A 13,072-nucleotide genomic window follows, 5' to 3' on the forward strand; every position below is an offset into this window, starting at 1 on the left:
TGTTTGTAGATTTTTTGATGACAGCCATTCTGACTGGTGTGAGGTGATACCTCATTGTAGTTTTAATTTGCATTTCTCTAATTATTAGTGATGTTGAGGATCCTTTCATGTGTTTGTTGGCAATCTGATATCTTTAATAGAAAAATGTCTATTTAGGTCTTCTGCCCATTTTTGGATTGGGTTGTTTGTTTTTTTGATATTGAGCTGCATGAGCTGCTTGTAAATTTTGGAGATTAATTCTTTTTCAGTTGCTTCATTTGCAAATCTTTTCTCCTGAGGGTTTTTAAAAATGGTAAAGAAGGCTTTTAATTGAAGATTATCCCAATTTGAGTGTTGCAATAGGGAAGAGAGATTGGGCTCAACTTTGAATACAAGGATGAGTGGGGATTTATGGCCAAGGAATAGAGAGATGTGGTCAGTGAGTGGAATAGCCAGTCGCTTAAGCCAAGTACACATCAGCCTTGGTACCTCCCTTTCCCTGGCCCTACACCAGCGTTTCTGCAAGTCCATCCACACCCTCAGCCATCTTGCTCTCTTGCCTGCAAAGCTGTGAGACCCCCTTTTCTGCTTCTGCTCTTGCTGTGTACAATCTACTTTCATGTTGTAGCTAAAACTATCTTTTTTTGGAAACACAGTCAAATCATGCCATTTCTAGGCTAAAACCCTAAGTGGCTTCCCCTTGCACTTAGAACAAAACCCATCCTTCTCTCCATGGCCTACAGTTCTCTATGTGCTGTGACCCTTGACTAACCTTGACCTCATCTCCTGCTCTTTTCCCCCTTACCTGCTCATGACACTTCTTCCACCTAGAGGGCTTTTGTGCTTGCTTTGCCTCACCCACCCGTCCCTCCGCTTGCCCCAACACTTTTTTCCAGGATCACTGCATGACTGGATCCTGTGAAACAAACATCCCCTCTCCCCCGAGGCCATTTTCAACCACTACCCTCACTGAAATAGCAGCCTCTGCCCCGCACCCATCACATTCAGCCCGTGGACCTGTTCATTGTCAGTCACCCTCCTCTATAACGTGAATTCCATTGGGGCAGGAATCCTGACTTTGTTATCGAAAAAATTATAATGATACTTGTTAAAATGGTAAAGAAAGTTTTTTATTCAAGATTATTGCAATAGGGAAGAGAGATTGGGCTCAACTCTGCAACAAGGAAGAGTGGGAATTTGTAGCAAAGGAGTAGAGCGATGTAGTCAGCGAATGGAATATTACTAAGAGCAGACATCAAGGCTGGGGGATTTTCTCTAAACTGCCTTAACACGATTCTTGCTAAAGGCACACCAAAGACTTACGCATCAAAGAGGGCGATGAGGGACTTGATCAGATATCAGGGCTGGGGAATTCTTTCTAAACTGACTGAACAAGATTCTTGCTAAAACTGGGCCAAGCAAGCCAAAGACAGACAGGATGGGGCCGAAATTGAGGCCTGGCTCAAGTTTCGTTAAGGAGGGAGTCTTTGTCAACTTCCTGTTCTTTTTTGTGTCTCTCAATAACACTCTCTAGTACAAATAAAGTATAATATATTATATATTCTATTTTAAAATCTAATATTACAATTTCAAGACAAAGGTAAATATACTATACTTTCTTATAGCCACATTTTAAAAAGTAGAAAGAAACAGGTGAAACTAATTTTAGTAATATATCTTATTTAATCCCATATCCACAATGTTATCTTTTCAATACATAATCAACAGAAAAATTATTAATGAGCCACTGTACATTCTTTTTTGTACCAAATATCGAAAACCCGATGGTATTGCACATTTCCATTCAGACTAGCCACATTTCAAGGGTGAAAAGCTACATGAGGCCCCGGGCCACCTATCGGGCAGTACAGATCTGTCAACTGTAGGGGTGACTGCACAAAGGGTATCCAGCAAATGTCTACTGAATAAATGCATGAGCGAACTAAGAGTAAACCGTAATCACAGAAATAGCCGTTTTCTTTCCACAAGCGTTCAGAATATGTTGATGCCAAGTTTCACTCCAGAGGCATGTATAAATAGAGTATGTGTTGCTTGATTTGGGAAAGAATGGGTATTTCAAATAATAAAGAGAATATCACATCTCAAATATGATTTAATTTTTCACTCATCCTTGTTCTATAAATACCTGGAGGTAATGATGGAAGGAACATAGCTATGAATTTTATCCACAAAGTTGTTTATGCACCACAAAGGTGTTTGTTTTAACCAATGATTGAATAGATGTTTTCACCCATTAAATTTTTTTTCTTAAAGTATAAGGCTACAGTTTTCACATATTCTTTGTAACAAGATTATTTAAAATATCTCGTTTACTTTTGTTCCTTTAAATTCATCCTCAGCTTCTACATCGAGTAGCTACAAGTGATGCATTTGGCATTGTTTATTCACTACAAAATGTCAGAGCAGTAAGAGCTGGATGCCTCAGCTAGGAACAGTAAGATGCTTGGATTTACTGTGCATTCTGTGGCTTCAGAATATTTCTTTTTTCCATTATTGTTCTTCCCTCACCCAATGTGTTAAATTAAGGATGAGAAAAGATATTTTTTCCTATTTACCTTACAGTTGGGACATGTCTATCTAATTTTCTTTCTGTTTACACTGTGAATACATTCAACTGTAGCACTGATCTCCAGTGAAATCTATTGTGTTCCTGACAGCTGTCATTTCTGAATCAGATCAACCAAATACCTACTGAAACACCCAAGAGTCCAGAAGACTCATGAATATATTTATCTGATATGCTATGTCTTATATAGTTTTATTTGATAGCTTTATAAATCCAGGTAAAAAAAGAAATAGGAGTTAGAGAACTAAACCAGACTTTAAAACAGGAGAGACATTGCATTTTAGCTCCAGCTTTGTGAGGGATGGGAAAAGAATACATCCTTCATCCCTTCCCCCCCCCCCACAATTAGATTTCTCGATAGAGATGAAAAAATGTTTTTGATTTAAATCTTGAATTTGGGGGGCAAGCTTTATAAAGGCCGAATCAATGCTAAATCAGAGGTATTTACAACATCTACAAATTTAAGCCAAAGTGGATACTTAGAAGCTCATATAGATCTAAATGATGTTCTCCCAGATGGTGAATTAATGTAATTTTAGCAGGAAGCAAAGTTGCACAAATATGCAGTATTGCGGCCTCACACTGATTTAATGTATCTGTACCCACCACAGCGCAGATGTTGTATATCATTTTAGAGCCAGTTTTTCTACACTACACACTGAAGATGGGATTTGGGAGTTCAGTAAATTATGATTTATTTTGCGACCAATGACTTGTTAGAAATTCAAGCTTTCTGTGAACTGTATATAGAAATCACATTAGCTGTGTTCTTTGCACAGGGTTTGAAAGGTGACGTGGGTCCTCATGGTCCACCTGGCCCCAAAGGAGAAAAGGTACCGTATTCACCCAGGAAAGTGCCAATCTTTTCTTAAGAGAACCCTGAGAACCTATGAAGTGACTTTTCATTGATACTGTTTAACTGCTAAAAGTTAATTTTGTTAAAATTCACCAAAGACTGTTATGTTAAAAGCATCTGAACAAGAAGAAAAGCCTTGTGGTTCATTTAATTAGTTTGAGGAGATTAAATGCACAATTGCGAGTCGACATTAATTTGTGTTTATAAGATTTCCCTTTTCTCTCCCTTGCTTAACAGCATTAAGTATTGCGTCACCAAATTAGTAGCCATGTTCTGTACTGGGGACCTTTGCCAATAGCACTGAGCTGCTACCACGATGGTGAAGCAGGCGGCCTTTGCAGGGAAGGAGGCTAACTGTGCATCTCAGTCTTAATCTAAATGCCCCATTTCCTAACACCTTTTCTCGTATGTCATTTTATAGTGGCCTATTGGCAGGGACCTTGAAAAGAGAATTATGAGATAGTAAAAGCAAAAGTTGTTTTGAGTAAGGTCCTTGGATGATACTAGTTTGATGACAATTGTACGTGTAGACGTTTTGCACTGTATTTTGTTCTCCATTCTCAGCACATTTGGAAATCTTTGTCTATCTTCAATATTTACCTCTACATGAAAATTGACTTTGCAAATTGGTCCCCAGTGACTGATTTAAGCTACATCAATGTTCTTTAACAGCTATCGGTTATTTTTATTCAGGTGTTCCCCAAATAATGATTACACAAGGCTAAGTCCTCACTTTTGAGGTGATAATGTTAGATCAAAAAAGAGAACGTCATAGAGATACTCCCAACACGAGAATACAGCATGCCAGTGCCCCATGCCACATGGTGTTGGTTCCACCGTGTCCATTTGAAGGGGGATTATGGCAGTGATGCTTGACTTTTTTTTAAGCAATGACTTTATTCAGTTCACCAACGGCACTCTGGGATTCAATTTATTTGTCTGCAAAATGAGGGGTTTTGATGAGATGGAGGGTCCCTAAGAGTCTGTAAATTTAACATTCTAAGACTTACCTTTTAAAAAAACTTAATTTCTTTTATTGAGGTATAGTTAGTTTACAATATTATATTAGTTTCAGTTGTACAGCATAGTGATTCAAAATTTTTATAGATTATACTCCATTTAAAGTTATTGTAAAATATTGGCTATATTCCCTGTGCTGAACAGTATATCCTTGTAGCTTATTTATTTCATGCCTAGTAGTTTGTACTTCTTAATCCTTTACCCCTGTCTTGCCTTTCCCAGTGATGCTTGATCTTAATGACTAAGAGTTCTCATGAAATAAATAGGGATGCTGATACAATAAAGCATATAGGTGACATATTTATAAATTGGAAAATGATAAACTTTTAGATTAACCATATTTTTTAGATTTTGAATAGTTTGTCAATATATCCACCTGGTAATTTGTATTCACATAGGTCAGCAAAGCAACGTTAGTATTTAAAAATACGTGAAAATAGGCAAAGTCTCATACAACTGTTGGCAAGTGCAAGGCCAGTTCAGCAAAGCTTTAAAAGAGGCAGTGGGGCTGCTTCTCGCAGCTGGAAGGCATGAAGTGGGGAGACCCACTTATTATTTCTGCTGCTCCATTGGCAAGTAACCATATTTGAAGAGATATTCTTTCTAATTTTGGATTAGTAGACAAAAGAATGGAAACTAGATTATTTTAGCTTTTCAAAACAAGTTCTCCCTCTGCAGAAAGCATGGGGATGCACAAGGCGATATTTATATCATGAGTGCTAAAAGCACATGATCAATTTTTCATTGTGCAGAGACCTTTATCAAGGTAAAATTCTCCTTTTCTTCCAGATTTATCTAGATATTGCTTTGATCCATTCAGAAAATTTATAAACAACATGAGCAAAAAGGGACTAGTGGTAATTGCAGCTTTTCTTTCATCTATTTTAGGGAGATCTGGGACCTCCAGGACCGCCAGCCTTAACTGTAAGTATTCTTGAAATCAGAATTCAAAACTGAAATACGTTAAACCTGTTTATTATTCACATTACATCATGATTAAACCAGAATTTAAGCCACTGGATATTTTGAGAACTGAAAGTGACTTGAGTAGATCTAGGCAAACCTCCAGATTTTAAAGATGGGGCATCTGGCCACAACACTGAAGGGCTTAACCCGAGGTCATGCAGGTAGTTCTAGAAAAGCCTGGAAGCAGTACCTAACCTAAGCAATTTTCTCCACCCTCCATGTGGTTCATAATTTTGCCCCTTAAAAGTTTGATTGTACATCCTTAACATGACATTTAAAGTTAATGGAAGCAGAGACAGTTCTGTTTACTCTAAAAAGTGTAAAAGAACAAAATAAACTATAATCACCCAATGTATAAATATAACTACCTATTTAAACTGTTACATTCTTCAAAACCTGTTCAAGACTGTTGTTTTTTCCTATGTGAGTTGCTTCTAAGATTTGCACATGATAAAATGGCAGTATTTCAGAAACAGATTTATGAGAAAAGTTTATAATGTGTGCGTAATGGGATTGTTCTCAATTAAATGGTTCATCATTTATTAAACATTTAATCATAAGTATGTAATGCTTTTATATTTGGATACAATTTGCTGTTACTGATTTTCTTCATCGTCCATTAGGGTTTCTCATTTAACTTAAAGATTTAGTCTGAGAATGACACTAAGCCTAATGGAAAAGAGGAAAGGCTTTTAAATAAGATCATGTGTAGCCTGAGGTCTCTTGAATTTTATGTTGCTATCATCTAATGACATAAATTAAGAATTTAAATCATCAGTTTTCCAAGACCTGTCGTGATCATAGAAGGTTAGGTGTAAAGAAGTCTTCTAGCGTCTGGATGGGGGTCTTCCAGTGGAGCAGCATAGGACTCACAAAGGCTGTGTGACTTGGATAACATTCCTATTTATCTTTGTACTTGAAAATGTCATTATGAACACTACGTTAATAATGTCTTACACAGATCATCTTTGCAATGCTCACTTGAAGGGCAAATATTCTTCATAAATGGAAAATCTAAGGAACCAAACAAATGACTTCCTTAGGACTATCCAAGTTCAATTCACAGTGGAATTCTCTGCTTGAAACTTTGACTTTCAAGACGGAAATAAAAACTATTTATTTGAGAGGAGACTTTAAAGGCATATTATTCAATTTTTTATAATTTGTGGAGTTTATTTCTTAAATTATTTGACAGTGATTTCGAGTTAAGCCTGCTCATTTTATTTAAATCACATGCTTGCTTTTCTTCAGCTGAGTTATGTGTTCAATCATTCCACGTAGTTATCTGATTACCTAGTTGTTTTCAACTTGTGTTTGAAGACCAAAATGCAATCTCTATCTGTATCATTTCACCTGATAAGCAAATTTGACCCCTCAGCCAGAATATTATATTGGACTATATCTATCTTGTGGATTTTTAGTGGCAGCTGACATCTTTCTGTCCGGTAGCACCTTGTAGATGTCTCTTTGCACTATTCAGCTGGCAGACACCAAAGGAGTACAAGCTGATTTTTACCCTTATCTAAAGATATGAGAGAGATGCTAAAGTAGGAGGTCAAGATGGCAGATTAGGAGGACGTGGAGCTCACCTCCCCCCACAAACACATCAAAAATACATCTACATGTGGAATAATTCTCACAGAAAACCAACTGAAAGCCAGTAGAACATCTCTTATACAGCCAAAGCTGGAAGAAAGATTCCTGCATAACTGGGTAGGACAAAAAAAAAAAAGGTATTGGGACAGGACCGGTGCCCCTGGGAGGGAGCTGTGAAAGAGGAAAGGCCCGCATGGGCAGCCCCTCACCCTTGGAAACCCTTCACTAGCTGGGAGGTCCATCAGGACAGATAGAGGAGCCGGAGGGCGCCTGGACTCTGCCCACGAGGAGTCTGTGTGTGCTGGCTCGTTAGCAGTCAGGGCACAGAGAGACTGGCAGTGATGGCTGCCACCTTACCCACTTCCCAGCCTGAGACGCACTTTGGGTGGAGCTGCCAGTACACAGAGGAGGTAGGAGCTGAAACTTGGGCTTCTGTGGACGAGCCCTGGGAGAGGACTCGGTCTAGCTGTGCGTAGACAGCCCCCAGGACCTGGGGTGTAGTCGAGGCGTAACCTCAGAGCCTGTTGTTAGTGCACACATGGCAGGGTGTGCGCCCACCATAGGGACCCTCCACTTAGCCTGCCCACGCGGGGCACTGCTCCATTGGCAGGCTTTGTGCGTGCACGCACTGTGGGGCTGGGGCTGACGCCTGAGCCCATAATCAGCACTCCCACAGTGGGGGCAGGTGGGAGGTGGGCCCTGCAGCAGCAGACTTCTTCATTGGTGTGCACACCAGTGGGGGGCACCTTCCACAGAATCGTACATCTCCAGTGGACAGGCCCTGGCGAGAAGCGTGCAGAGGTTCCTTTCCCAGCAGGAGTGCTCCAGTTCCACCCACCTCACACAAAGCTTGGAGCTGGAATCTGGGGGGAGAGGCCCTGGGAGAGCCCTACCACAGAGGAGGCCTAGGTCTCAGGTGGCAGCACACCACTTCAATTCCTGCAACTACAATGCCCTGATCCCCAGGGCCAGCCTTACACTAGGTCTGGGACAAACACAACCGAGAAAGGGATGTGACCTTGGGCTGCTTCTGAGCAGAGCCGTGGACGCCTGAATAGGTGGTACATAGGTTCACTGTGACCACATGGGCCTCTCTTGCTTCAGCACTCACCTCCTTGGGACAGAGCACACACTTAAGGGCAACAGAGCCTTATCAAACCCAACCTTCAGGGCTTCTACTGAAACAACTGGGGAGAAGGCCCCACCCCCAACAGGGTTGTGACAGCCACGGAGCAAAGAGGAGGCCCCGCCCAACATGCAGGGCAGGAATTGGACACCACGACACCAGTCATACCTTCTATCAAGGGGATAACAGCCATCACACTCTTGAGGAAAGATGTGGCAGGCATCCATTATAAAAACAGCTCTCACAGGAAAAATATTAGACTTACATAGTCTACAAAGTGATGCTCCGACGTAAAAACAGCCCTCCAAGACCACAGTAGATAACTGTTTCTCCTAACTTCATAGAGTCAGAGAAATATAAGTAAAATGAAGAAACAGAGGAGCTACTCTCAATAAAAAGAATAAGTGAAATCCCCTAAAAAACAATTAATGAAACATACCTCTTCAGTCTACTAGACCCCTGAGTTCAAAAAGGAGGGAATTAAAATGCTAAAGGAATTAAGAAAGATTTTCAATAGAAATGCAGATCACTGTAACAAGGAACTAGAAACTATAAAGAAGAAACAATAAAAATTAGACAACTCAATTGGTGAGATAAAAAATGAGCTAAAAGCAGACTGAATAATGCAGAAGAACAAATTAGTGATTTGGAAGATAGAATAATGGAAATCACCCAATCAGAACAGCAGACAGAAAGACAAATGAAAAAACAAATGAGGGCTTCCCTAGTGGCGCAGTGGTTAAGAATCCACCTGCCAATGTAGGGGACATGGGCTCGAGCCCTGGTCCGGGAAGATCCCACATGCCACGGAGCAACTAAGCCCTGGCGCCACAACTACTGAGCCTGTGCTCTAGAGCCCACAAGGCACAACTACTGAGCCCACGTTCCACAACTACTGAAACCCACGTGCCTAGAGCCCGTGCTCCACAACAAGAGAAGCCACTGCAACGAGAAGCCCGCACACCACAATGAAGCGTACCCCCGCTCGCCGCAGCTAGAGAAAGCCCACGCGCAGCAATGAATACCCAACGCAGCCAAAAATAAATAAATAAAATAAATAAATTTTTTAAAAATGAAAGAAACATACAAGATCTATGGGATTATATGAAGTGTGCTAACCTACACATAATAGGAGTTCCAGAAAGGAAAAAAAAAGAGAGAGAAATGGATCAAAAATGTATAGAAATTATGGCTGAACACTTCCCAAACCTAAATAAAGAAAGAGATATCAGGTACAGGGAGCACAGAGGGTTCTGAACAAGATGAACCCAAACAGACCCACATCAAGACATATCATAATTAAAATGGCAAAAGTTAAAGAGAGGATTCTAAAGTCAGCAAGAGAAAAAGAGTCAGTTACAAGGGAACCCTCATAGGCTGATTTCTCTACAGAAACTTTGCAGGCCAGAAGGAAGTGGCAATATATATTCAAAGTCCTGAAAGGGGAAACCTGCAACCTAGGATACTCTACCCAGCAATATTATCATTTAAAATAGAAGGAGAAACAAATAATTTCTCTGACAGAAACTAAAAGAATACAGCAATACTAAAGCTAACCTAAAAGAAATATTGAAAGATCTTCTCTAAATAGAAAAGAAGCAAGAATCTATAGGAAAGGGAAAAACACAATAGGAAAGGCCGATATATAAAGTGATTAAACATCACTTAAATAAGCCAGTGCAAAGATAAAAAAACAATAAAAATATGTTGTTAAAGCAATTATAACTAAAATTAACAGCAAAAAGATAAATATGAAGGTGTAAAATAGGACATCAAAATCACAAAATGCAGAAGAGGGGAGAAAAAAAAATGTATATATTTTTTAGAACGTGTCTGAACTTACATGACTATCAGTCTAAAGCAAGCAGATATAGTTCTGGGTTAACATACTTGAAAACCAGAGTAACCACAAATCAAAAACATACAACAGATTCACAAAAACCAAAAAGAAAGGAACTCAAGCATAATACAAAAGAAAACCATCAAACCACAAAAGGAAAACCAAAAAGAAAGGAACAAAGAAGAACTACAAAATCAGCTGGAAAATAAGGTTTAAAATGGTAATAAATGCATCTTATCAATAATTACTTTAAATGTCAATGCACTAAATGCTTCAATTAAAAGACTTTGAGGACTTCCCTGGTGGTGCAGTGGTTGAGAGTCTGCCTGCCAATGCAGGGGACACGGGTTAAATAAATAAAATAAATAAATTTTTTAAAAATGAAAGAAACATACAAGATCTATGGGATTATATGAAGTGTGCTAACCTACACATAATAGGAGTTCCAGAAAGGAAAAAAAAAGAGAAATGGATCAAAAATGTATTTGAAGAAATTATGGCTGAACACTTCCCAAACCTAAATAAAGAAAGAGATATCAGGTACAGGGAGCACAGAGGGTTCTGAACAAGATGAACCCAAACAGACCCACATCAAGACATATCATAATTAAAATGGCAAAAGTTAAAGAGAGGATTCTAAAGTCAGCAAGAGAAAAAGAGTCAGTTACAAGGGAACCCTCATAGGCTGATTTCTCTACAGAAACTTTGCAGGCCAGAAGGAAGTGGCAATATATATTCAAAGTCCTGAAAGGGGAAACCTGCAACCTAGGATACTCTACCCAGCAATATTATCATTTAAAATAGAAGGAGAAACAAATAATTTCTCTGACAGAAACTAAAAGAATACAGCAATACTAAAGCTAACCTAAAAGAAATATTGAAAGATCTTCTCTAAATAGAAAAGAAGCAAGAATCTATAGGAAAGGGAAAAACACAATAGGAAAGGCCGATATATAAAGTGATTAAACATCACTTAAATAAGCCAGTGCAAAGATAAAAAAACAATAAAAATATGTTGTTAAAGCAATTATAACTAAAATTAACAGCAAAAAGATAAATATGAAGGTGTAAAATAGGACATCAAAATCACAAAATGCAGAAGAGGGGAGAAAAAAAAATGTATATATTTTTTAGAACGTGTCTGAACTTACATGACTATCAGTCTAAAGCAAGCAGATATAGTTCTGGGTTAACATACTTGAAAACCAGAGTAACCACAAATCAAAAACATACAACAGATTCACAAAAACCAAAAAGAAAGGAACTCAAGCATAATACAAAAGAAAACCATCAAACCACAAAAGGAAAACCAAAAAGAAAGGAACAAAGAAGAACTACAAAATCAGCTGGAAAATAAGGTTTAAAATGGTAATAAATGCATCTTATCAATAATTACTTTAAATGTCAATGCACTAAATGCTTCAATTAAAAGACTTTGAGGACTTCCCTGGTGGTGCAGTGGTTGAGAGTCTGCCTGCCAATGCAGGGGACACGGGTTCGTGCCCTGGTCCGGGAAGATCCCACATGCCGTGGAGCAGCTGGGCCCGTGAGCCATGGCCCCTGAGCCTGTGCGTCCGGAACCTGTGCTCCACAATGGGAGAGACCTGCGTACCACAAAAAAAAAAAAAAAAAAAGACATTGACTGGCAGATTGGATAAAAAAACACAAGAATCTATAATATGCTACTGCAGAAGACTCACTTTAGGGTGAAAGATACACATAGATTGAAAGCAAGGGGGTGGAAAAAGATATTTCATGCAAATGAAAACAATAAAAAAGCAGGGGTAGCAATACTCATATCGGACAAAATAGACTTTAAAACAAAGTCTATAACAAAGGACAAAGAATGGCATTAGATATTGATAAGGGGGTCAATACAAGAAGAAGATATTATACTCATTAACATATATACACCCAATATAGGAGCATCTAAATGTATAAAACAAATACTAACAGACTTAAAAGGAGAAATTGACAGGAATACAATAATAGTGGCATACTTTAACACCATATTGACATCAATGGACCAATCTTCCATACAGGAAATCAGTAAGGCAACAGAGATCCTAAAATGACACAACAGAACAGTTGGACTTAATTGATATCTACAGGAAACTACATCCAAAAACCCCAGAATACACATTCTTTTCATACGCGCATGGAACATTCTCTAGGATAGACCACATACTAAGACACAAAACAAGCCTCAACACATTTAAGAGGATAGAAGTTATTTCAAGCATCTTTTCTCACCACAATGGTAAGAAACTAGAAATCAACCACAGAAAGAAAAACAGGGAAAAAAAACATTACATGGAAACTAATCAATCATGACCAGTGGGTCAATGATAAAATCAAAGAGGAAATCAGAAAATATTTTGAGACAAACAAAAACATAGCCTTACAAAAATCTATGGGATGGGGACAAATGTGTATGTATAACTGATTCACTTTGTTATAAAGCAGAAACTAACATCATTGTAAAGCAATTATACTCCAATAAAGATGTTAAAAAAAAATCTATGGGATGCAGCAAAGGCAGTTCTAATAGGGAAGTTTGTAGTGATACAGGCCCTCTTCAAGTAACAAGAAAAACATCAAATAAACAACCTACCCTATCACCTAAAAGAAATAGAAAAAGAACAAACAAAACCCAAAATCAGCAGAAGGAAGGAAATAATAAAGATCAGAGGGGAAATAAATAAAATTGAGATAAAAACAATAAAAATGATCAATAAAACTAAGAGCTGGTTTTTTGAAAGGATAAATAAAATTGACAAACCTCTATCCAGATTCACCAAGAAGGAAAGAGAGAGGACCCAAGTAAACAAAATGAGAAATGAAAGAGGACAGATAACTACCAATACCACAGAAATACAAAACATCATAAGAGAATACTATGAACAGTTATATGCCAACAGATTGGACAACCTGGAAGAAATGAACAAGTTTCTAGAAACATATAGCCTGCCAAAACTGAGTCAAGAAGAAACAGATCATTTGAACAGACTGATTACTAGAAGTGAAATAGAATCTGTAATTTAAAAAAAACAAAACAAAACTCCCTGTAAACAAAAGCCCAGGACCAGATGGCTCACTGGG

At 38.5% G+C, this 13,072-nt stretch overlaps 1 protein-coding gene across 1 annotated transcript in view; it reads left to right on the forward strand.

Moving 5' to 3' along the window:
• Positions 1-13,072, forward strand: part of COL19A1 (collagen type XIX alpha 1 chain) — a 342,743-nt gene that overhangs the window by 139,521 nt on the left and 190,150 nt on the right. The window contains exons 12-13 of the mRNA XM_028494726.1: positions 3,346-3,399; positions 5,331-5,366. Of these exons, the coding sequence (XP_028350527.1) occupies positions 3,346-3,399; positions 5,331-5,366 (90 nt within the window). The remainder of the gene's footprint in view (positions 1-3,345; positions 3,400-5,330; positions 5,367-13,072) is intronic.

Source organism: Physeter macrocephalus, chromosome 10 (assembly GCF_002837175.3).
Source record: "Physeter macrocephalus isolate SW-GA chromosome 10, ASM283717v5, whole genome shotgun sequence".
Taxonomy (NCBI): Eukaryota; Metazoa; Chordata; class Mammalia; order Artiodactyla; family Physeteridae; genus Physeter; species Physeter macrocephalus.